At 42.4% G+C, this 22083-nt stretch overlaps 1 protein-coding gene across 1 annotated transcript in view; it reads left to right on the top strand.

Annotated features, from left to right (window-relative positions):
• Window positions 1–22083, top strand: part of LOC131481503 (phosphatase and actin regulator 1-like) — a 39325-nt gene that overhangs the window by 5541 nt on the left and 11701 nt on the right. The window contains exon 2 of the mRNA XM_058670499.1: window positions 19215–19361. Coding sequence (XP_058526482.1) covers window positions 19215–19361 — 147 coding nt within the window. The remainder of the gene's footprint in view (window positions 1–19214; window positions 19362–22083) is intronic.

The raw sequence follows: 22083 nt of genomic DNA, 5'->3' as shown, positions 1-22083 counted from the left end.
ACATTAAAAGGCAGTCAATTGTCTAGAGTCACCAGGCAATCAAATTTATGACTCTGTTCACCATTTTCCCTCTTTTATCGTCTTGAATAACTCCTGGCATTAGGAACAGGCACTGTAGTCCTTGTAACTCGTCACAAGGCAGCCTTTCTGTCACTAGCATTGTCTTTCTCAACAAAGGAAATGCCATATTTGACATCTGATGAGTATCACGGGGAACAGCTAAGAGTCTCTGCAAGTTGTTTTAGGGAACACAGAGAAATTCATTGACACCCCCTCCTTCAAGCATCCTCCCTGTTCCCCTCCCACATCCACCCTTTGCCCACCTTGTGAAATCTGTCAGAACAGCTGGCTACTGAGTCAAAAGTACTCTAGACTCCCACCTCTGACGCATCTTAGCCCGGCCCCAAGGGTCAGTGACGTTTGAAAGCACTCAGTTGCAAATGACTAACAACCATTACCAACACAGAGTGTTAAGTGCGTTTTCTACCCTCTTGTACACAGAACACAAGGCCCGGCCCCAAAGTCTTTGCTCAGCTTTTCCTGACCCTCTAGTCCCTCTGCATTACAGCTATTGCCACACTGTATAAGGGCCATCAGAAACCTCATGGGAAAAATATGTATTGGTAATAAGCAATTCACTAACCATTTCTGCACCAAAATGAACTTACCCTATTCGTTCAACGTGACATGAACTTTTGGAAGTCTCCTTAATTTTCATGTTATATCTCTATGACGTACTTTTTCTAAAGACTTATGTATTTATCTGAACTTAGGGGTACAGAGGGGGAAGGGGCAAGATCAATCTTCCATCCTCTGGTTCACTTGCCAGTTGTCCTTCTCCGTGCCTTTATGCCATGGCCTTTTGCATGGCCCTTATGGGAGCTTGTTAGTTTGCTTTTCCCCAGAAGGACTGGAGCAGAAACAATGACTCCGAAGCCTCTCACTCCCCATTCAGCACATGATTGCCAGTGGGACTGGAACTTGTCCCATCTACCGTCTAACACCCTCCACCAGCTCCTGTCTGTGTAGGGATGTCCTACATTTCTACTGTTTGATTTTCCAATTATTTACATGACATCATGCTATCTTACCAACTCCTGCCTCTAAAAACGGCTTCCAATGACAGTTGTTCAGAATAGTGCTGTCTTGCTCTCGTAACAGTTAAGCCATCAGCCTTGGCAAACACGAAAGCTTTTCTTGGTTTCTGGTTTTCTTCTCTGGAACTCTAGCCAGGAAGCAGCGTGCTGTGCTGTACTCTTGATGACAAGCTACCAAGCCTACCCTCTAAACTCCCACATGCTCCATTGGAGACCATTAATTGCTCACACCCTGGGTCTTGAAACCTGTATTTAAGGCAGGGAACATTATGTTTGGAAAGGATGAAGGTAGATCAACAGAAAAATTCTTGTGGCAATAGGTAGCTAGCCTGCCAATTTCAAAGACATGGAGATGACCATGAAATCCAGCCCTGTGCTTCTGAAGGTGCCCTTGGAGCAGGACAATTGGTGACAAAACACCCTTGGCATCTGTAGTTCACCTATACGTAAGTCTTCCACGGCTCTCTGTGTCTTTGCCCCCAACCAGCGGTTACTTTTGCCATGCACTGAAGTACAGGCTTCATATGTAATGTAGGATGTGAGGAAGAGAGGGCAAAGGAAAAAATGACATGAAAATGCAATGAAATAATTTCAATCCATGAATTATTTCTACTGTCACATGACAGAATGAGTTATATATGTGCCCATCTTCACCCGCTAATTAGCCATGACCGATTAGTGTAAATAATTCACAGGTGTTTGAATGAGCATCCGCACTTGTCATTTGCTCAAGCAAACCCATTTTTTTTTCCAGAATGTTCAGTCCTACCCTCTGTGCCTGTGCTAGAAGAGGCAGGGACAGGGGGCATAGCAGATCAACCCCAGCATGTGGCCAATACATTTTTAATGTTTACAAGAATTTCTCAGCAAGCAGCTAGATACATACAGAGATGCAAAACCACTGAATGAGTACTGATTAAACTGAACAGAAAGACTAGACACGAACCCAGAGAGCATATGCAAGGTGCATCTTTTTGCAAATATAAAAGCAAAAAGAAAACAGAGTGGTGTTTAAACTTCTACCAAAAGAGAAAATGGAGAGTAAAAGAAACCATTTGTAAATATTTAAATTTGTTTGTATTTACTTCCTGTCCATTCCAAATATATTTGAAAATATAATTAAATGTCTGTTTTGGTACATTTTTGAAACTCACGAATTGTTTTTTTTTTTTCACGATATGTATTTTCCATGAACTTTTTGCTCCATTTCCAATTTCCAACTGCTGACTTTAGGCAAATTGTTTAACTTTTCTTGGCTTTTCCCATTTCAATGCAAATGAAAGTCACAGAGGTTCTTACTCCAAGTAGAACATTCAAGGATTAAATGAAAAGAGTTTTTAGAAGCTACAGTACAATATGTGAGTTTCAGGTAATAGCTGAATACCTTTTGTAGTAGTAATGTGATTACATTTTAGAAAACTACAGGAAAAATCAGCAATTTAAAAATTTGAAATGTAAATGCCAACACATTCCTCTATACAGTTCTACCATTGCTATTGCTAGCCAGCCTCTACTGATTTCTTGTGCATCTGTAACAACCTAGTTTGTCAGACATGGGAGATTTTCCAAGTTGGCATCCAAGATGAGAGATGACAATTCACTTGCATTTGAGTTAGACTTCAGGAAGAGAAAAAAGAATATTCTGGGCAGTGTGAAATGGCACGTGATAAGGCACGAACATATGTGGTGTTTGAATTAGGGGGACTGCAATATTGTAGGAATTGGTATTTGGAGATGTGGTGAGTGTTCGAACTACCAAAAAATCTAACTCAGAGGAGAGTTGTTGTCAGATTTGCTCTTTAAAAGGTCATAAAAATGTGGGAGAGGGCAGACTGGGGAGAAGCCGCAGCAGGAAGGAAAACCAAAAAGAGGCTACTTCAAGCAAGAAGGGAACAGAGAGCTGACAGAGTGAATTCAGGAGGGAGATGACGGAGCAGGTTATGCCACAGAGATTTAACCACCTGCCACACATGTGTTCCATACTGGAGTGCTGGTTCAAGTCCTGGCTACTCCACTTCCATTCTACATCCCTGCTGTTGGACCCAGGAAAGCAGCACACATGCTTGAGCCCTGCCCACCACATGGGAAACCCGGATGGAGTTCCAGGCACCTGGCTTTAGCCTCTTCTATTGCAAGCATTTGGGAAGCGAGCCAGTAGATGCAAATCTGTGTGTCTGTCTCTCCCTCCTTCTCTCTGTCACTCTGCTTTTCAAATAATTTTTTTTAACAAAAAAGGGGAGAGATACTGAAAATAAAGCTCATGGAAAACAGAGTTATAAGCTAAGTTTATTTTGCACAAAAAAAAACTTTGAAATTTAGGCATACAAAACGTATTTACAAAACTCATAGAGGAGCCTACATGGTGGAATAGCAGATAAAGTTGAGTCATATCCTGGCCATTCTACTTCTAATCGAGCTTCATGCTAAGAGCCTGGGAAAACAAGAGGAAGAAGGCCCAAGAGTTTGAGCCCATACAGTAAATAGGTGGAAGTCCTAACTCCTTGATGAGGCCTGGCTCGACCTTAGCCCTTGCAGTCATTTGGGAACTGAACCAGTGGGTGGAAGATATCTCCATCTCTCCCTCTGTTTCTTGAACTCTGTGTTTCAAATTAATAAGAAATCATGGAAAATGAGTATTACACAGAAACCTCACATGGATTTCAAGGATTTTTTGGCAGCAAAAGAAACGTCTTTAATCTTCCTTTCCATGAACTTCTGAAAGTCCCCTTGCAGTGGTATTGATGGCTGCCAGCTTTTGTGGTGACAGCATGAGTAAACACAAAGTTGAGAAGGGGACTTCAAAAGACCTGGAGGATTCACTGGCACTGCTGGAGGGTTGATAAAGCCATTCACAGAACGAGGGAATACAGACAGAGAATAAAGCTTAAGGGAAGAAGATCCCAGAGCCTATGAAACTGTCACATAATGCAAAATAATTAATAAAAAAAAAAAGTATACACACACAAAAAAAGATTCTATCTAAAAGGTCTTGGATATGGACCCCAGGGAACATCCAAATTCATGACCACCGGTATGAGGTACGTTTAATCAGCATAAAGCTTGGTGATGGAGATCTTGGAAAATCCTCCAAAATACTCCATGCATTTAGCTAATTCCTAAAATCATGTCTACTTACACATTTGTTTATAATTACATGGTTGTACTGGGCTTCCAATTTCACTTTAACACTTTTTGGAGCATTCAGATGTTTTCTTTCTTAAAGGAAACGTTATCTAAATTAAATGTTTTTCCTAGGCCCGATGCAATGACTCAGTGGTTAAATCCTCTCCTTGCATGTGCCCACCCATTATGGCACTGGTACATGTCCCTCTCCATCTGTTTCCCTGCTTGTGATCCAGGGAGGCAGTAAGGGACAGCCCAAAGCCTTGGGACCCTGAACCCACATTGAAAGTCAGGGGAGGCTCCTGGCTCCTGGCTCCTGGCTTTGAGTCAGCTCAACTCTGCCATTTGTAGCCACTTGGGGAGTGAACCAACAGATGGAAGATCTTCCTCTCTGTCTCTCCATGTCTCTAAATCTGCCTTTCCCATAAAAATAAATATATATTTTTTAAGGTTTTTCTTGTAAGTGCAGTATTTTATCCCTAGGAATAACACTTAAAATTAATAGTCTACTTGAAATATTTATGAGAATCAAATGTTTGCAGTCAGTGAGATTATTTCAAATTCCAATTCATGTTCTCATAAGAAGCGACGTTCTGAGTTAGCTCTTACCAAGTTCCTATAAAGAAAATGCATTTTTAAAATATAATGGGGCTTAGTCACTTTGTAGAACTTCAGAGCTTGTCATAGAGCATTACAAAGAAAGGCAACCTAAGGGAGTCACCTCTCATTAAAAAGAAGTCTGACTTTTGTGTCGAGTTATGCCATAAGAGCTTTTATTCTATTTAGTTGATTATGTGTTCTGTGTGATTTAATTTTATAGATGACAAGCAAAAGAGAAACTAGTTGACAGTACAATTTAATTCTTATATTTGAAAATGAAGGCCATTTTCCAAATATCAGAATGTACAGCTGATGTGTGCATGAGCCCCGTGTTCAACCCTAGCTAAATAATCTGAATGTTGAACTTGCACGAGGAAATGAGAGTGACAGGAGGACTCACTATGTGCAAAGGGCTTTATATTGATAGTCTCTTCTGAGCCTTCCAGGGTAAATTTGGGAAGTAAATGTTATCTTGATTCTACAGATGCAGTCCCACGGTCTATTGCTTTACTACCTTCTCAGTGTCACAAAAGTATTATAATGGAGCCAGAACAATAACCTTGAACTCTTCAGTTCTTCACATCGTATCATACCATTCCAATGTTATGTAGGCAGGCTTGCCATACCAGCAAAGACATGTATGAGCAGACAAGTGAATGCATCTCTACCCATTCAAAAACAATGTCTCGGTGGCGTGAGATACAGTTGTGACATGGAGTCACTTTATGTAATTATGCTCTTAGTTCAACTTCTTCGAAGGATGGTTTGCCTTTTTCTCCCTCAGGAAACTATCACAGATGGATTGTGGAAACTCTATCCCTTAGACTCAATTCAAGGAAATGTGATGTGCTTATAATGTCTGAGGGTGAGATAACAGGAACATCTATGAAGTCCCCAAGGGGATTTTTTGCCATACCCGTAGTTTGTTTTTCCTCTTACCACTGATGTAGCAATGATGACCATAGAATATGTAGAAAACACCACCAATAAAGCAAGGCAAACCTTCTAGCATAGGAACACTTCACAATCTGCTGACTATTCCTGCTGAATTTTTATACACATGAGCACACATAACCATTTTAAACATCAAAATCAAATTTCTCAGATTTATTCCCTTTCCTATTTTTGGATAGAGAGAATTCAATGATTTTTTTTTTTCTTTTACCCAAAGCAGTGACTCTGCCAGTTGGGTTGCTGTCCTGGAATCAGCTCTGCCTTTATTTACTAGACAGGCTTTCTGACTAACACTCCGTTATCTGATCACTGTCATCAGTCCATCTGTAGACCAACAGAGTGCAAATAACATGTCTACACACACTGTATGAGATGAGTCTACCCACGAAGACAAACAGGAACATTCCTATCTCCCCCAGCCCTAGCAACATTCGCAATAGGCCCTAATAGCTATGATAGAATGATGCAGGTTTTTATTGCATGTCACTCACAGGTGCCTATGTTTTTCTAAGATTCCACTTAGCTGTGTAATCATTACATTATAAGAATCAAGCCTAGCACAGAAGGGATTGCCTTCGATGGGCTTGTTCTACAGGTGATGAGACTGAGGCTTCAAGAAGAAAGAAAAAGCAAATATTGCTCATGAAGCACCTAACATGTCCCAGAAGTTATGCATATTTAGTTTCCTCAAAATCACAAGTGCATGAATTAAATAGTTCTGTACTTTACAAGAAATAAAGTTTCAGAGGATCTAGAGTAACCTAACATCAAAGCCTGGAGCCAGGACTCAAATCTGAGTTATTCTGTCTTCATCCTCGTTTCTCCCTGGAACATCCTGCCTCTCTGGAAGGAGGTGACTTACCTGAACCTGACAGCCTGATGTCTGTGTCTCTATCCCTGCTGTTTTGTTCTTATGGTTTGGCTGAAACTCAAGACCACAGCCTTTGCCTTCTAAAGTTGTCTTGCAAAGGAACAATTGGCTACCTAAAGATTTGTCAAGGTTTTTTTTACATTAAATATATGAATTACAAATATTTAAACCTTTATGTCTTAAATTGCTACATTAATTTCAGCATCTATCTTGCAATCCAGCCATGTGAAAAATGCAAAAATTAAGTAAATAAGATCTAGTTGACTATCAAATATCCAACTGTATTGGAAAAGTGAATTGTATGTCTTAATCAGGCTTGTTCATCATTTAATTAATAGAAACCTTGGATTTATGCTCAGCTCAATTCAACAGACAAAGCTTTGGGACACATTTTCCTTTTCAGCATCTAGTGTGTTTTAACAGCCAGCCCCCAGCCACCCTGCGCAGTATCTACTTTAAGAAACTGGGAAGAAAGGAAGCAACGAACATTTGTTGCCCGCCCACCATTTCTCAGGCTCTGTGCTAGGTGTTTTACATTTCTTATATAATGTTTTATCCTCCCAGGGCCCCATGAGAGAATTCATTTTACCTCTAGTCTACATGTAAGGAAACCAAAGCTTTGAGAATTCACTGACTTTTTAAATGAGATCTTAGAATTATGGAGTTTTGGAATGATGCCAAGGTTTAATTACACAGTCCCAGTCTTACTTGGAACTGGCAAGTCATAATGGTTTTTTTTAATTTCATTTTTATTTATTTTTATTTTTTTTATAATCTTACATAGTTGATTAGGGTCAAGGGCTACAGGAAAGTGGGTAAGACCATTGTTTCCACACTAATATCATTTTCCCCTCCCCCCTCCCTGCATCTGGGGTCAGGGAGAAGCTTCATTCAGCATCCCACCCATCCCAGGTCCCCTATGTGGGCCATGCTCCGAGGGTCCTGCTCAAGCAGTTTTGATAGTTCAACAGTTCTGAATTGCTGCCAATGTCGCCATTCCAATCACAATGAAATCCATTCAGCATCCACTAGCTGACATGTTCTTTTCATGGTTGGGGTTCTGAGATCAGCAGTTCAGTTAAAGGGATCTCCCAAGAAACTTCGCCTGAGGTGATCCCAGACCTGATTCTTGTGTGTGCTTGCCAGTACAGTATCTGGCACAATCTGTTGTCCCAGTCAGCTTATGCACATGCTGGTGGTTGCAATTCCTAGGTCAGTTCTGTTTGCAGTCCTGTCTTCCACTGGAACCAATGGGTGTTACAGTCCAGCCTGATGCTGCCCACTTCCTAGTCGGCCCTCACACAAACCAGTGGGAGCTGCAGCCTAGTTGAGACTCCCCATAATCCTCACCAGGCCTGCCACCTACCCTGGTTCCCATGAATGCCAGTATGTACTGCAGACTTGTTCAGTCTGTCCCCCATCCTATTCACCTCTCATACATGTCAATGGGCATTGAGGCCTAGTTAAACCCAACCAACCTACTATCCAACCCACACACATACTGGCGGGTACCTTTCTATCTAGCCACCCCAGCCCCTGTCCTGGTTTTTGTGCTCTCCAGTGGGAGTGGTAACCCAAGAGGGAGGTGCCCATTGTTTCCTTACTAGGCCACTCCCACTCCCAGATTATGCACTATCCAGGTGGTTCTGGAGTTTAACTTGACAGATTTAGCTCCCAGTGCAAGCCTCTGGCAGCTGGTGCTGTGATAAAGCCCAACCAACCCTCACCCACTCTAGTTTGTATTGGCACCAGTCAGAACAGTCAGCCCAACTTGGCTTTTCCCTGATCTAGCTCACATGAGGCCCACAGGTGTTGTAGCCCTGCTCGGTCTGGTCTACCCTCTTCCCAACTCCTGCTCTCCAGTGGGAGTGGTTGTCCAGTAGGGGAGCCCACATTCTCCATGCTGGCTTTACCCCCTTCTTTCCTGGTTCTCACGTGCGCTGGTTTGGGCGCTGCGGTCACATCTGGTACAGTTCACCTCACCTTAGCATTCCGGAATGTGCACTAGTTTTTGTCGCGATCAAACTTGGTTCGACCCACACTGTTCTGGTGCTCGGATTCACCAGTGGATGATGTGAACTGGTTCAACCTGGTCTGCCCCCGACCCGTGCCAAATGTATGCCAGTGGGAAACTTTCCATGGCCTGTTCTGGGCTGTTTCCTATCACGCTTCTTGCGCTTACCTGCAGGGACTATGTCCTGACAGAGGAGTTTCCCAAGCTCCTCCATCAGAACCTCTCCCTATGCCAGATCTTGCATTTTGAGAATTCACTGACTTTTTAAATGAGATCTTAAAATTATGGAGTCTTGGAATGATGCCAAGGTTTAATTATGCAGTCCCAGTCTTACGTGGAACTGGCAAGCCATAATGGGTTTAATATAATAAAAGCTTCTCTGGAATTTCCTTTGCCAGAAACTTCATACAGATTGTATGAAATGGTCCTAGGTGTAGGCACAATGTCAGTCCCATCTTATAGCTTCATGCACAAGAGGTAAGTACTTGCCTGGACCCGTGCAGTTATTAAATATAAAACTTGTGTACAAACTTAGGGGGCTAACCTCAGTACCTGTGTTGTTAGCTGTTACTTCCTGTTGTCCAGGAGGAAACTATTACCCATACTGTTTTAGTTACATATTAATACAGATAGAAATCACAGAATCAGGGAATATGTGCAGAGATAAAGAAAGAAAGAAAAAACAATATTGGTGTAGTGATGTGAGAGTGGTAACAAAAACATTGCTTCCATGAAGGAGGCTGCCACTTGTTTGTCGCTTACAGCTCCTTTCACTCACAGCTTGCAAAAGTTCCATGAAAGTGCTTAAGATATGGATTTGCTGACAGACTGTAACCACCTCAGCCTTTCCGAGGGATGCCTAGTTTCTTGAGAACCCTCGGGTACAACATATCTATGGCTGCATAGCAAATTACTCCAAAACCTAGTGTTTAAACCCCTGAATTGTCAAACCTCTTGTGTGAATCAGGAAGAAGTGTCTTAGTTGTGTGTTTCTGGTTCAAAACTTGAAATGACAGTAAGGATGTGGTTCTGAAAACCTCATGGGATTCCCAAGTGGTTCATGTGCATAGCGCTTAACAGGAGGTTGATTCCTTGCTAATGAACCTGTCTGTAAATTTCGTCTTTATCCTCATAAAGCTGCAGTTAACTACCAAAGCAAAGGACTGAAAAAGAAAGCAATGCAGACGTCCTATTTTCTATTGCTTCCTTAGTGATATACCATCACTTCCACCTATACTGTGGTCACAGAGACCAACCCTGACTCCTGTGGAAGAAGGCTTCACAAAGGCATGAAGATCAAGATGTGGGGGTGAATGGGAGTGATTTCAGAACCTGGATACCACCATACACATCTTCACAAAAGTTGGGAATTTTCAAAACACGCAGAGGACATGATTTATACATTTGAACAGATGTTGTTAATTAATAGTGATGACATCATCAAGTGATATTTAAATTGGGTAATGCATTGCATAGACAAATATGTAGGCCTTCTACAAAATAGATCACTCTGCCACTGTTAGAATTGATACTGAACAATTTTGCATCCTTCTATGCTCAGCATCAATTCAAACAATACTGGGTATACATGCCTTACAAAACAGAGAGAATTCACAAGTATGCCTGCATGGTTGTAAGTGACAGGGCTGTCTGAAGACCGAGTAATGGAAGCCACCTCCTTAGAGTTATGGATGCGTAAGTTATAGGTCTCACAATCCCATAATTAGAATCACATAATTTGTGACATGAATGGTGTACTCCCCAAAATTGTGCAACACGGAAAAACTAAATTTTGGGCCAGTAGGAACATTGTGTAGCTGGAATCCTGGGTAGCAATGGTAACAAGATGGCAGCCGCCCCCTCTCCCTTACGGATCCCTTCAAAATTAGCCACATATAAGAAAGAACTAATGGAGAATCAAGATGGCGGAATAGGGTAAGGACACGTTTAAACGGATGGAAAAACATTTAACCAGGATGAAGCAGAGAGGACATATTTCAGGAAATAGGAGAAGACAGAACAACAGCAGAGGGGTACCTGGAGACTGACAGATGGGAAAGCAGCGGACACAACGGTGTGGTGTTGCAGAAACTGATACTCCAGCACGGCATTCTGAACTCCACAGCAGCCGGAACTCCACCAGCAACCAGGTGGGAAGGGACTTTCACTGGGAGCTCGGGTGGTGAACCCAGACAAAGAACTGTCTGTCCTGCTGGTCCGTTTGATTTGACCAGGAGCAGAAACAGAGCAGCAGATCTCAGACGGGCAGTGCGAGAACAGAGTGGATTTCACAGTCCAGTCAGCCCCCTAGAACTGAATTGGGCGCCATTTTGCGTAAGGAGGAAAGGGTGAGGGAGAGGACTGAGCATGCGCTGAGCTGGGAGTGAACTCATTTCTGTCTCGGTGAATTGCAGCAACGTGGCATTCTACTTGTTCCACTCAGGGCAGGTCTGGGTAGCCCTCGGATCTGACGGCCAGCAAATCAAGAACCTTAGTGGTTGTACTTCAGGCGCCATTTTGGGCACTGTGGCAATAGCTTTGGGACTGCAGGGGACAATAGTGAACTGCACGTGTGTTGATCTCGCGAGAACTTGCTGAGGTCAGTGATTGCACTGGTCCCGCAGGAAAATAATGCTGATGCTGTGGCATCATACGGGTCAAAATAGGTCCGTGTGGCACCCAGACCTAACGTCCAACAGGTTCCGACAAGATCAGCACCACCAACAACCTAATTATAGGACACCTGGTGTCTCTCTAATCCTGGGACCTGCTCCAACTGGAAGTGTGAGAAAGGTTGCAGAGACAACAGTGCAGCCTCACCATGGTATCACAGGAGGTGGAGACTGGTGAGCCAGGAGCTGGGGCTGTGGAGACCATGGTGGAAATCTAACATAAGAACCCAGACCTGGAACTCACTGAAGGTTGTGGCACAAGTGGCTGCAAGAAAAGTTGTGAACCAACCACAATAAGTAAAATTGCATTGTAGACCTGTGGGTGACACAGCTTAGAAACCTACCCCAAGGAGAAGACTCTGCTAACCAGAAGTACAATGATCAAGAGCAAAAGAAGAGACAAAGGCACAATGAATATTGCCGAAAGCTCTCCTGCAAGGGAGCAAAACCCTATGCCAACCTCAGAGTTAACTGAGGAAGACATTGAAAAAATGGGGCACACAGAATCCATAAGACTCATTTTAAAGATTCTGATCAACAATGAGAAGCTCATGCAAGAGTTCAAAGAATTTAAGGAAGCAATAAAGCAAATCAAGGCTGGTATATCAGAAATTAAGAACACAGTAGAGCAAGTTAAAAGTACAGTGGAGAGTCTCCAAAACAGAACGAAGCAAGCAGAAGAAAGCATCTCAGAATTGGAAGATACTTGCTGTCACCAGGGGAAATAAACAAAAAGCTGGAAGCAGAGCTGGATCATGCCAAAAAAAGTATCCAAGAATTGAAAGACACTATTAAGAGGCCAAATCTAAGAGTTATGGGAATCCCAGAAGGTGCAGAGAGAAAAGCTGAGTTTGCAAATGTATTTAATGAAATAATAAAGGAAAATTTCCCTAATCTGGAGAAAGAATTGGGAAACAAATTCCAGGAGGGGCACAGAACTTCCAACAGGCTTGACCAAAAGCGATCTTCACCACGACACATGATAATCAAGCTCTCTTCAATCGAAAAGATCCTTAAATGTGCACGTGAAAAAAATCAATTGACATATAAAGGAATGCCAATTAACCTCACAGGAGATCTCTCACAGGAAACTCTACAGGCAAGAAGAGAATGGAGTGACATATTCCAGATTCTAAAAGAAAAAAATTGTCGGCCCAGGATAACATATCCAGCAAAGCTTTCTTTCGTCTTTGAAAATGAAATCAAATTCTTCCACAGTAGAGAAAAGCTAAAAGAATTTGCCTCTTCCAAACCTGCCCTACAAATGATACTTCAAGATGTTCTCTTGGCAGAGAAGAGGAATAGCACCTACCAAAACCAAAGGCAAATGGGAACAACATCCCAGTAAAATGACAACAGAAGACTAAACCAATGAACAACCCATTCCTAAAATGACAGGACCAACGTAACACCCATGTATATTAAACTCTGAATGTAAATGGCTTAAGCTTAATCAAACGTCATAGATTAGTAGACTGGATTAAAAAACAAAAACAATCTGCTTATTGTCTGGGGGAGACACACTTCAACAATGATGGACATATGACTGAGTATGAAGAGCTATATGTTAATAATGATATAGAGGAACGGGAGGTGGGAACTGGGGAGGGGATAAGGGAATATGAAACTGTACTATAAAATTATAACAATAATAAAATATATATATTAAAAAAAAGAAAGAACTAATGTCAACACTGTACAGTCAACAGCTCCTTCTTCACAGGCAGATCCAAGTACAGACAACTGAGACAAGCCCGTAACAATTCCCCAGATTTCTATTTTCTAGCAATATATGCATGTGATATGCTCAACAAAGAAAAAAATGTGCTAGGATTACACACTAAATTTAGTTGTAATTAAAAGTCCAGAAGCATTCTGGGGTTTGTTTTTCTTCAGTCTATTTAGAACATTCAAGTTATCATTGTAAGTTGGTTGGATATTATAGTTAGTGATATTCATTCTGATTTACATCTATACTTTCCACATGAACAACTTTCAATATTTTCTTTGTAACTATTGACATTGTATGGGATTTAATTGTGAAGTAAAAAAAACCCCTAGGTTTCCAACTCTTGTTAGATATGCAAATGGAAAACCATATTTTCATTTATATAGTCCAGCTTCTTAGTCTGTTTGTTTATAATACACCAAAATCAAGTTTTAACAAAGCTTAAAAAGCTTACCATAGATCTGGCATAATTTACCCTTAATATAAATCTTGTATTGGTGTGGAAACCTACATCTGTGGAAACACTTAAAAAATAATCTTTCCAAAAACTGTCTTAAATAAGAATAAATTATTTTAGTACTAACCTTTTAAATTTGATTGATTGCAATTTAAAGGATATGGAAAAGTTATGAAAAACAAATTTACAATGAAAACTTACATACTTTCTGCAGGAGTCACCATTAATGGCATTTTACTGTATTTTCTTGCTCTGTTTTCCATGTATGTATCTAAGTTTTAAACTGTATTATAAACATCATACACAATACACATACATGCATGTATACATATACATGTATATGTTGTATATTATACATATATTATATACATGATTTTTACATGTGTATATATTAATACATTCTGTCATGCTCCTTGATTCCTAACCCCTTAGTGCAGATTTCCTATGAGTGGGGATCCTTGCTACAATAAGCACTACACATCTTCCAACCATAGTAAATCCAACAAGTCTAATACAAATCTCAGCTTCTTTTATAAGTAATTCTAATCTGTATACGCCAATTCAAAGATAAGTTGATTCTAATCTGTATATGACAATTCAAAGATAAAAGCATAGCCTGCAGAACCTTGAAAAATTAGATTAAATTTTGAGGTTACAATAAAAGGTAACAAGATACACATGTAAAGTACAAAAACTATAAGAAGAGACTCTGTGTTTACCTTTCACGTTGAAATCCATGATACTTGGGGTTGAATTTTGTGTGCTGTGTGAGGTAGTGAGCAAGGCTTGTCTTCTCCCACCAGGAAGACAAGCAAGTGACTAGCAAAGCCCATTGAAAAACCTATTCTTTCTCTTCTGTGCTACAATGGGACTCCTGCTACAGTCCAGTATCTCCATGTATGGGCATATTTTTAGATTCTTCATTCCTGTCCATTGGTTTATTTATCTCCTATTGTCTTTGTATTCTACACTCTTGTAATAAGTTTTGGTTGATAACATCTACAAATGCTCCTATGCATTCTGTAATCATGTTTAAAAATAATAATGATTTGAGATTTTGATTGCAGTTGTACTGAATCCACAGGTCAGCTTGAAGAGCCTGGTGGCCTAACAATATTATGTCTTTCAACCCATGAGTAAAATTATTGTATTTTAAAAATTATTTAGATCTTGATTTCTTTCAGCAGTTTTATTATTTTTCATAAAATCACATAGAAAATCTTTCTTGGTTTTTCATAAAAAGCCTCACTCATCTTTTCTTAAATTTAGTCTTTGGTACTTGATAGTTTTTTCTTTAATGAAAATGTATTTACTGATTTGAAAGGCAAAGTAACAGAAAGAAAGAGAGGGAGAGACTTTCATTCATTGACTCACTCCCCCAAATGGCTACAAAGGGTCTGGACTGGGCCCATCCAAAGCTGGAAGCTCAGAATCCCCATCCAGATCTCCACGTGGGTGACAAGGGCTCATGTGTGTGGGTTAACCACTGCTGACATCCAAGACACTTTAGAAGGGAGCTGGATGGGAAAGGAACAGATAGAACTGGAACCTGAGCCCCAGTATGGGATAATGGTGTCAGAAGCGGCAGCTTAACCCACCACCATACAAGGCCAGTCCCCTGCTTTGGATAGTTTTGACACTATTATAACTGTTATTTGAGAATTTAAACTTTTCATTTTGCTGACATCTGGAAGGAAAAGTGAGCTTTGTATTGATTTATTCCAGTGACATTTTTATATAAATAGCCTATGCATACAGTCATAATATGACTAATAATGTTCTTGTTTTCAAGCTATTTCACTATTCTAATGTTTTTTACTTGCAATATTGCCTACTAAACTCTGCAGTATCATATTGAGTAGAAGCAATGAAAGTTTGTGAGATTCAGAAACCTTTCGAAAATCTAGGTACACAGGTCTCATCCATCCCCTTCTGATACAGTAGGTTCAGGTTTGGGGCGGTTCTGAGGAATGAGTAGTTTAGAAACACACTTTAGATAATATAGTTAAAGGTTAAGTTTTGCTTATCAGTAATTTTCCTTTTTGAAACAAGGAATTATTTATTTATTTGAAAGACAGTATTACAGAGCGGTATAAGCAGAGATCTTCCATCCGCTGGCTCACCCTCTAAATGTTAAAGCCAAGACATTAGGATGTCATCTTACTCTCCTGTGGGAGTGGCTTGGGCATCTTTTGCTGCTCTACCGGGTGCATTAATAGGGAACTGGATCATTGGAACATCTTGTACTGCTTTACCGGGCGCATTAGTAGGGAGCTGGATCAAAAGCAGAGCAGCCAGGACGTAAGCTAGAGCTCACGGGTGATGTAGTATCACAGGAGGCGATTTAACATATTGCACCACAATTCTGGCTCCAGAAGAATTTTCTTAGTAAGGATTTATTATTACATCCTTCTTTCTGTTTCCTTCCTCTTCCCACCTCTATCCTCTTCCATGGTAGTGATCAATGAATAGCATGTTAGTTTTAAGCACCCTATTGGGTCACTTGTTTTTCTTCAATATGTATCATGTTAACACATCAACTGCAGGGCAGTAATTATTAGCATATTGGCTGGCAGGATACATATCTGTAGCTACGATGCCAAATAAGATACCTGCATCTTATACCGGAGAGCGTAGATTTGAGTCCCACATATGCTGCCAGTTCCATATTCCTCTTGATGCACCTGCTGGGAGACAGCAGATGACAGCTCAATTACTTGGCTCCCTGTCTCCTGCATAGGATATCTGGCTTGCACTCTTAGCTCCCAGGTTTAGCCTCAGCCGGGTCCTGGCCATCATGAGCACTGGAGAAGTAAAGTAGTAGATTAAAGCTTATTGTGCCCATTTCTCCAATAAAGAGGGGATAGGTTCACAATTGAATCCAATCTTTTCTACAGTGGACATCCATATCTATAAATACAATCGCAGTAGAGCTACTACCACATGCTAGAGACAGTCTTGGGTTAAAAAAAAATAGATTCTAGAGGATATAGAGTTACATAAAATAGACTTGAATCACATGAAGTAAATCACTTGAGGCAAGCTATGCCTTCCTAAATAAGACTATTTACAAGCAAAAAATGCATTTACTTATACTTAGAGCAAAAGTATGCCGTGGGCATTGGTGAAAACCAGCAGAGATACAAGAATAGCTGTAAAGAAATGTAGCTGTTAAAGCTATGTAGACCCTGAAAATCACTTTTGGTTGAGGCGACTGAGACTCATACTGCCAGTGGGATGAACTGTCTCCTGACACTTACTGATGGAACCATTGTGCTGGGAGCTGTGCCCACCATCACTGCCAGGACACTTTTCTGACCTCAGTTCATCAGATATTTCTTAAAGGGTCATGCATGTGAAGAGGATATTGGAAAAGCATAGGATCTGTAATGGAATTGTTAGAATTAAAGAAAGGAGAAAAGAAAGGCAACGTGAAAAGGATATTGGGAAAATTAGATGAAGAACTAGAAAGCAAATTAGGGAAGCTAAAAGACGGAAGATAGTCATCAAAAATGCAAAGGAGGTGAAAAAATTTAAGAACATGAAAAGATAGTGTTTTATGCTCATTTTAATTAAAAGTGTATCAAGAATTAAATATTTGCTTAGGACATTATATTTAAAGTGCATTTAAACTATTTTGCAGAAGGATAAACAAATTGTTAGCAGTATTTAATTCCTCATTTTCCTTTTTTTAAGATTTATTTTTGTTAGAAAGTCAGATATACAGGAAGGAGGAGAGACAGAGAGGAAGATCTTCCATCTGCTGATTCAATCTCCAAGCAACCACAATGATTGGAGCTGCACCAGTCCGAAGCCAGGAACCCAAAGCTTCTTCCAGGTCTCCCGTGCAGATGCAGGGTCCCAAAGCTTTGGACCACCCTCAACTGCTTTCTCAGGCCACAAGCAGGGAGCTGGGTGGGAAGTGGAGCTGCCAGGATTAGAACCGGCGTCCAGATGGGATCCTGGTGTGTTCAAGGTGAGGACTTTAGCTGCTAGGCTATTGCGCTAGGCCTAGGAATGCACCTTCTATATTAATCATCATTAATACCCCAACTCAAAGAAGTATCAGTAAAATTGAAAGTAAGCACTCCTTAAAATGATTCTGTATCATTTTCCTAGAAACATGACTGATGAATGAAAATACAGGGGGACGGGGAAGTGCAAAGATTCTCAACAAAGATTTTCACTGTTGCTGGAAGGAGGCACAGTTTTTACAAATGTTCAGAATTGTCCGTGTTTATTTCTTCACATTTTGCACTTCCCTAAATACCTAAACTGTCATCATCACAATACTGCTTTATAGCCCAATCAGTCATGTAAACGTGTTAACCTTCCTGGTTCAGTTCATAAACCAAAGATCCCTGTTGTGCCTCTTGAAATAGAAAACATCCATTTTTAATCTATGCCTATCAGGAATAAATAGGCCATAAGTGATGAGGCAGATGGCACAGAAAGTCTCAGAGTTGGTCTGCGTGTTGGAAAATTAAGAGGGAGGAAGGTGTGAGCATGTGAGATCACCAGATGAGAGTTAGAGCTGACAGTGGAAGTGCAGCCTTGTCAAGCAACACCTCCCCTGAGATTTAAGGGCAGCTCTCTGCAGCTGAACGGCCTTTGGAGCTGGGAGGTTTGTCTGTACTCCGAGAGTGGCAGCATCAGGCCGCACAAAGCCCCAGTGACCAAAGCTGCAGCCAGACCAGCATCAAAGGGATTCCCCTGCCAATAGTCTGGGAGCTCCACACCCCAGGTTCTTGTGCAGTGGTTCAGGGAGGGTTGCAGGCTGCAGTGCGGACCTTCAAAGGAGCCTCAGGTCCCCTTGATCTTGACCTCTCCGGGCTGCAGAGGCTACATACTCCACCCAAACACTATGACTTGTGCTGGAGTGATCAAATAAAAGGGAAGCTAGGGGTGAAGCTGAATGGGTGCTATGAAAACAGACACGTGTTCTACAAGTTAGGAATGGTAAGAAAGATGCTCGGTTCTACATGAATATGCCCCGGCCACTGCTCCCGAACTTGGACATGCTTTTTCTCCACTTCCGCTCTAACTAGTAAAGGACAGGATCAAGAGCTTCTGAGCCTTTTCGCACTGGTGATGCGAGAAAGGATGCAAAGGGCCGCCCTGGGTACCATACCCTCCTCCATGGCAGAGGGAGACTGGGGCTTGCACCGCAGGAGTGACCGGAGTGGGATCCCACAGCTGGGCTGTCTCACAAGCGCGCCCTCAGCCTGGAGAAGCCTGCAGGCTCTGGGCACCCTGGTGCGCACCTGAAGCGCAGAGTAAGTGCATTTGGCGGGAGCCTGCACAGTGCTGACTGGGCATCTTTGCCTGGGAGTCTTCTCGCGGGCCTGAGCCGGCCTGAGGTTGCCTGTGTCCGCGCTGAAAACTCGGGTATCTTCCCAGAACCCTGAGCCTGAACCCTGCAGTGCGAAGAGGGATGGGGGCAGCCCCGGGGCTGGCCAGCCAGGGGTAGTCTGATCTCTGCTCCAGTCCATAATCCTTAACGGGTTTTCTTTCTCTCCCTGCACCCTTTTCTCTCCTTTGCTCTCTTTCTCTCTCTCTCTCTCTTTCTCTCTCCCTCTCTTTTCCTTGCTCCCTCTCTCTCCCCCTCCCTTCCCACCCCCTTCCCTCTTCTCCTACCCCTCCCCTCCCCCTTCCCTCTGCACCTCTATCCCTGTCACGGGCTCCTGTCCCTCTCAGCTCGCCGGGCGACCCTGCTCCTGCCTCCCACATTAATGGCGGCATCTTCGGAGGACGACATCGACCGACGGCCCATCCGGAGAGTGCGCTCCAAGAGCGACACGCCCTACCTCGCCGAGGCCAGGATCTCCTTCAACCTCGGGGCGGGTAAGGACGCGCGCCCCTCGGGCTGCTCAGGCTAGCTCTTTGTGTGATGAGGGTGTGAGGAGGGCGTGTGTTGGGGATGGGGGAGGGGTGGGGCGGAGGGCTGTCTCGGAGTGGAGGAGGGCTTTGAGTGTCACCCGGGTCCCCGCGTGGAGGGAAGAAAAGTGCTGTGAGCGACAACAATGACCTGGGAAAACCAGGCGCCCTGTGCCATGCACCTTGCGCCGCCCCGGCGGGCCGGCCTCGAAGACTCCTGGCCTGGCCCGCCTGCTGCAGGGTTGGAACTTGTTGGTGACATTGGGTTTCCAGCGGTCCTGCTTGGGTGAAGCCGCAGCTGCGGTGTTGGAGTGACGAGAGGGGGCGGGGCTGACCGCTGGGAGTCAAGCTGTTCCTTGCACCAAACGCTGTGAAAGCCACGAGGTGGCCATGAGGACGCATGCTGTGCAGAACGCGTGTGAGGGTACTGCAGGCTGTCTCCGGGACAGTGTCCAAAGTTGCCTGGCACTGAGGTAGAGGAGGAAGAGAAGGAAGGCGAGAGAAAGAAAGGAAGGGAAACGGAAAGAAAGAAGGAAGGAGAGAATGAAGGAAGGAGGAAAGAGGGGAAGATGACAGAGAAGGTGGGCAGAAAGGAAACTGAGGGATTCCTAAGGTCAACGAGGACTCCGTTGAGTGGGCTTTAAGACACACCAGAGCCCTCTGGCTCCTCTGATGCTGTTCCCAGGTGTCCTGAGCAAGTTTCTCAAAGGTGGTCACCATGACAGAGGAAGTTGCTCACACCGACTTCCCAGCACCAACTGTTCATATGAGCCTTACACCTCAGTCCCATCTCCTGGCTTTTCCTCTCCAGGATATCCTTTGATTCCAAAAATTCCAGTGCAAAGAAAATGCTTTTTCTTCAAAAGAGTGTCTTTCAAAATATGTGTTAAAACCAGGTGATACACTCTTACTTATGGAGGGTTCTGAACCCTCAATAACAGAAACAAAACCAAATTCTGTGTGTGTGTGTGTGTGTGTGTGTGTGTGTGTTAGAGCAAAGATAGTGTCAGCTGATGGGTATTTGATGCTCTGTTGAGAAATACCACCCCCCCTCAAAAAAAAAAACTGAATAAGGACTTGAGATGTATTGACTGAGCAATCACATGTTTATGGGCTGGAAGAATGGGAACTGAATGTACCGGAGGAACTAAGTTCCTTGAACTGCAATTTGCCTGACTTGGTGATCCTGTTTTTCTAATTATGGATGTCCTGTCACATCTTAAGTGTTTCCATCTAGATATGGAGATGAGAAAAACAAAAAAGAGAAAAATCTTGCTAAGAAAGCTTCCCTAGTTCTTGGGGCATGGTGTTGGAAATGATGATGCCCACCTTGGAGCTGTCAGTCTCTCCGCTACTTACTCCAGATTCAGCATATGGCTGTGAGGAATCTTGGAACAGAATGGAGAAAGTTTCTTTAAGACGAAGTTGCTTTCCCCCCAACGCATAGACAGTAGTGCTTAATCTGTTGATGCCTTTGCTAACAGACTTGCCTGTGTTCCCTGAAAGTCAGTAGAGTAGAATAGAGTCTAAAGCAGAGTTAAGATTATTTACCTTCCACTAGTCCTTTAATAACAAAACAAAACAAAACAAAAAAATGAAGCACTGGAAAGAGTTCCAAATTTCAGCTTTTACTCAATTACAGTAAGTCACTCTGTCATCAGATTACCCTTGTAATCTTTTGTTCTGTTTAAGTTGCTCTAGGGTCTAATTAAAAGATTAGAGGCACTTGTCTTCCTTTCATCTGGGAGTAAACTAGCTATACTGGCACCCATTAATTTCTGTGTCCCTTAAAATACTCCTAAATGCAAAATGGAAAGAAACATGTGCCCTAAAGGCGATAGCGCTGCTCTGTGGGGTCCTTGGGAGCTGTTCTGCTCAGTGGTGCTGAAGCAAAGGATGGAGACAGAGAGATCGGACTTTATAGGCTGGGCAGTGGAGGGAAAGTAAGCAGACCCTCTCGAGGGTGGCATCTTGTGGAAAATGGTCCCTCCCAGCTACCTTTTCCTCCTGTTTCCTATGTCTGACACCTAAGGCTCCAATGCTCAGATCTGCCATTTTTGCTCTGATTTTGCGCTGACTGCTCACTCCTGGGCATTGTTTATTTCCCAGCTGGTTTCTGGTTGCTCTCCTAATAAAATAAGATCCATTCACAGATGTGCCTTTCCCTTGCATTTGAAAGTAATTGTAACCACTGGTTTAAAAATCAGCAGCCTTGTGTATCTCTTTGAGCAGCAAGTTGTAATTAAACTATTAGTATCATTATCAGCATCGCTTGAACAGGAGCCTGCACACTCCCAACGAATTACACAATGTGTGCAGGGAAATAATTTTGTTTGTATTACCAGCGATTTATAAAATCAAAGAAGCATTCTTCTGCTACTTCTTCTCACTCTTTTCCTGACCCCTTTATTGTTTATTCTTTCTAGACAAATTCTTTATCGAATTTATGTTTAAAACTATTCATGTTTAATTTGTGCTTTCCTACACCCACTGATTATACGTACACTCATGTGTAGTATTTTAGAAGTTTAACAATTCTCCAAAAATAAGTATATTTATTTGCCTAGTGTAACCATCAGTTTGGGGACAAACTACCTTAATTCATCTGTACAGTTGCCAAATAAAGTGAACTGGATATCTTGAATACTAATTAAATTCTTACATACTCCATTAAGGACACCCTGTTTCT

The sequence above is a fragment of the Ochotona princeps genome, chromosome 1 (assembly GCF_030435755.1).
Source record: "Ochotona princeps isolate mOchPri1 chromosome 1, mOchPri1.hap1, whole genome shotgun sequence".
NCBI classification, from domain to species: Eukaryota; Metazoa; Chordata; class Mammalia; order Lagomorpha; family Ochotonidae; genus Ochotona; species Ochotona princeps.
This window is presented reverse-complemented; position numbering and strand designations above follow the sequence as displayed.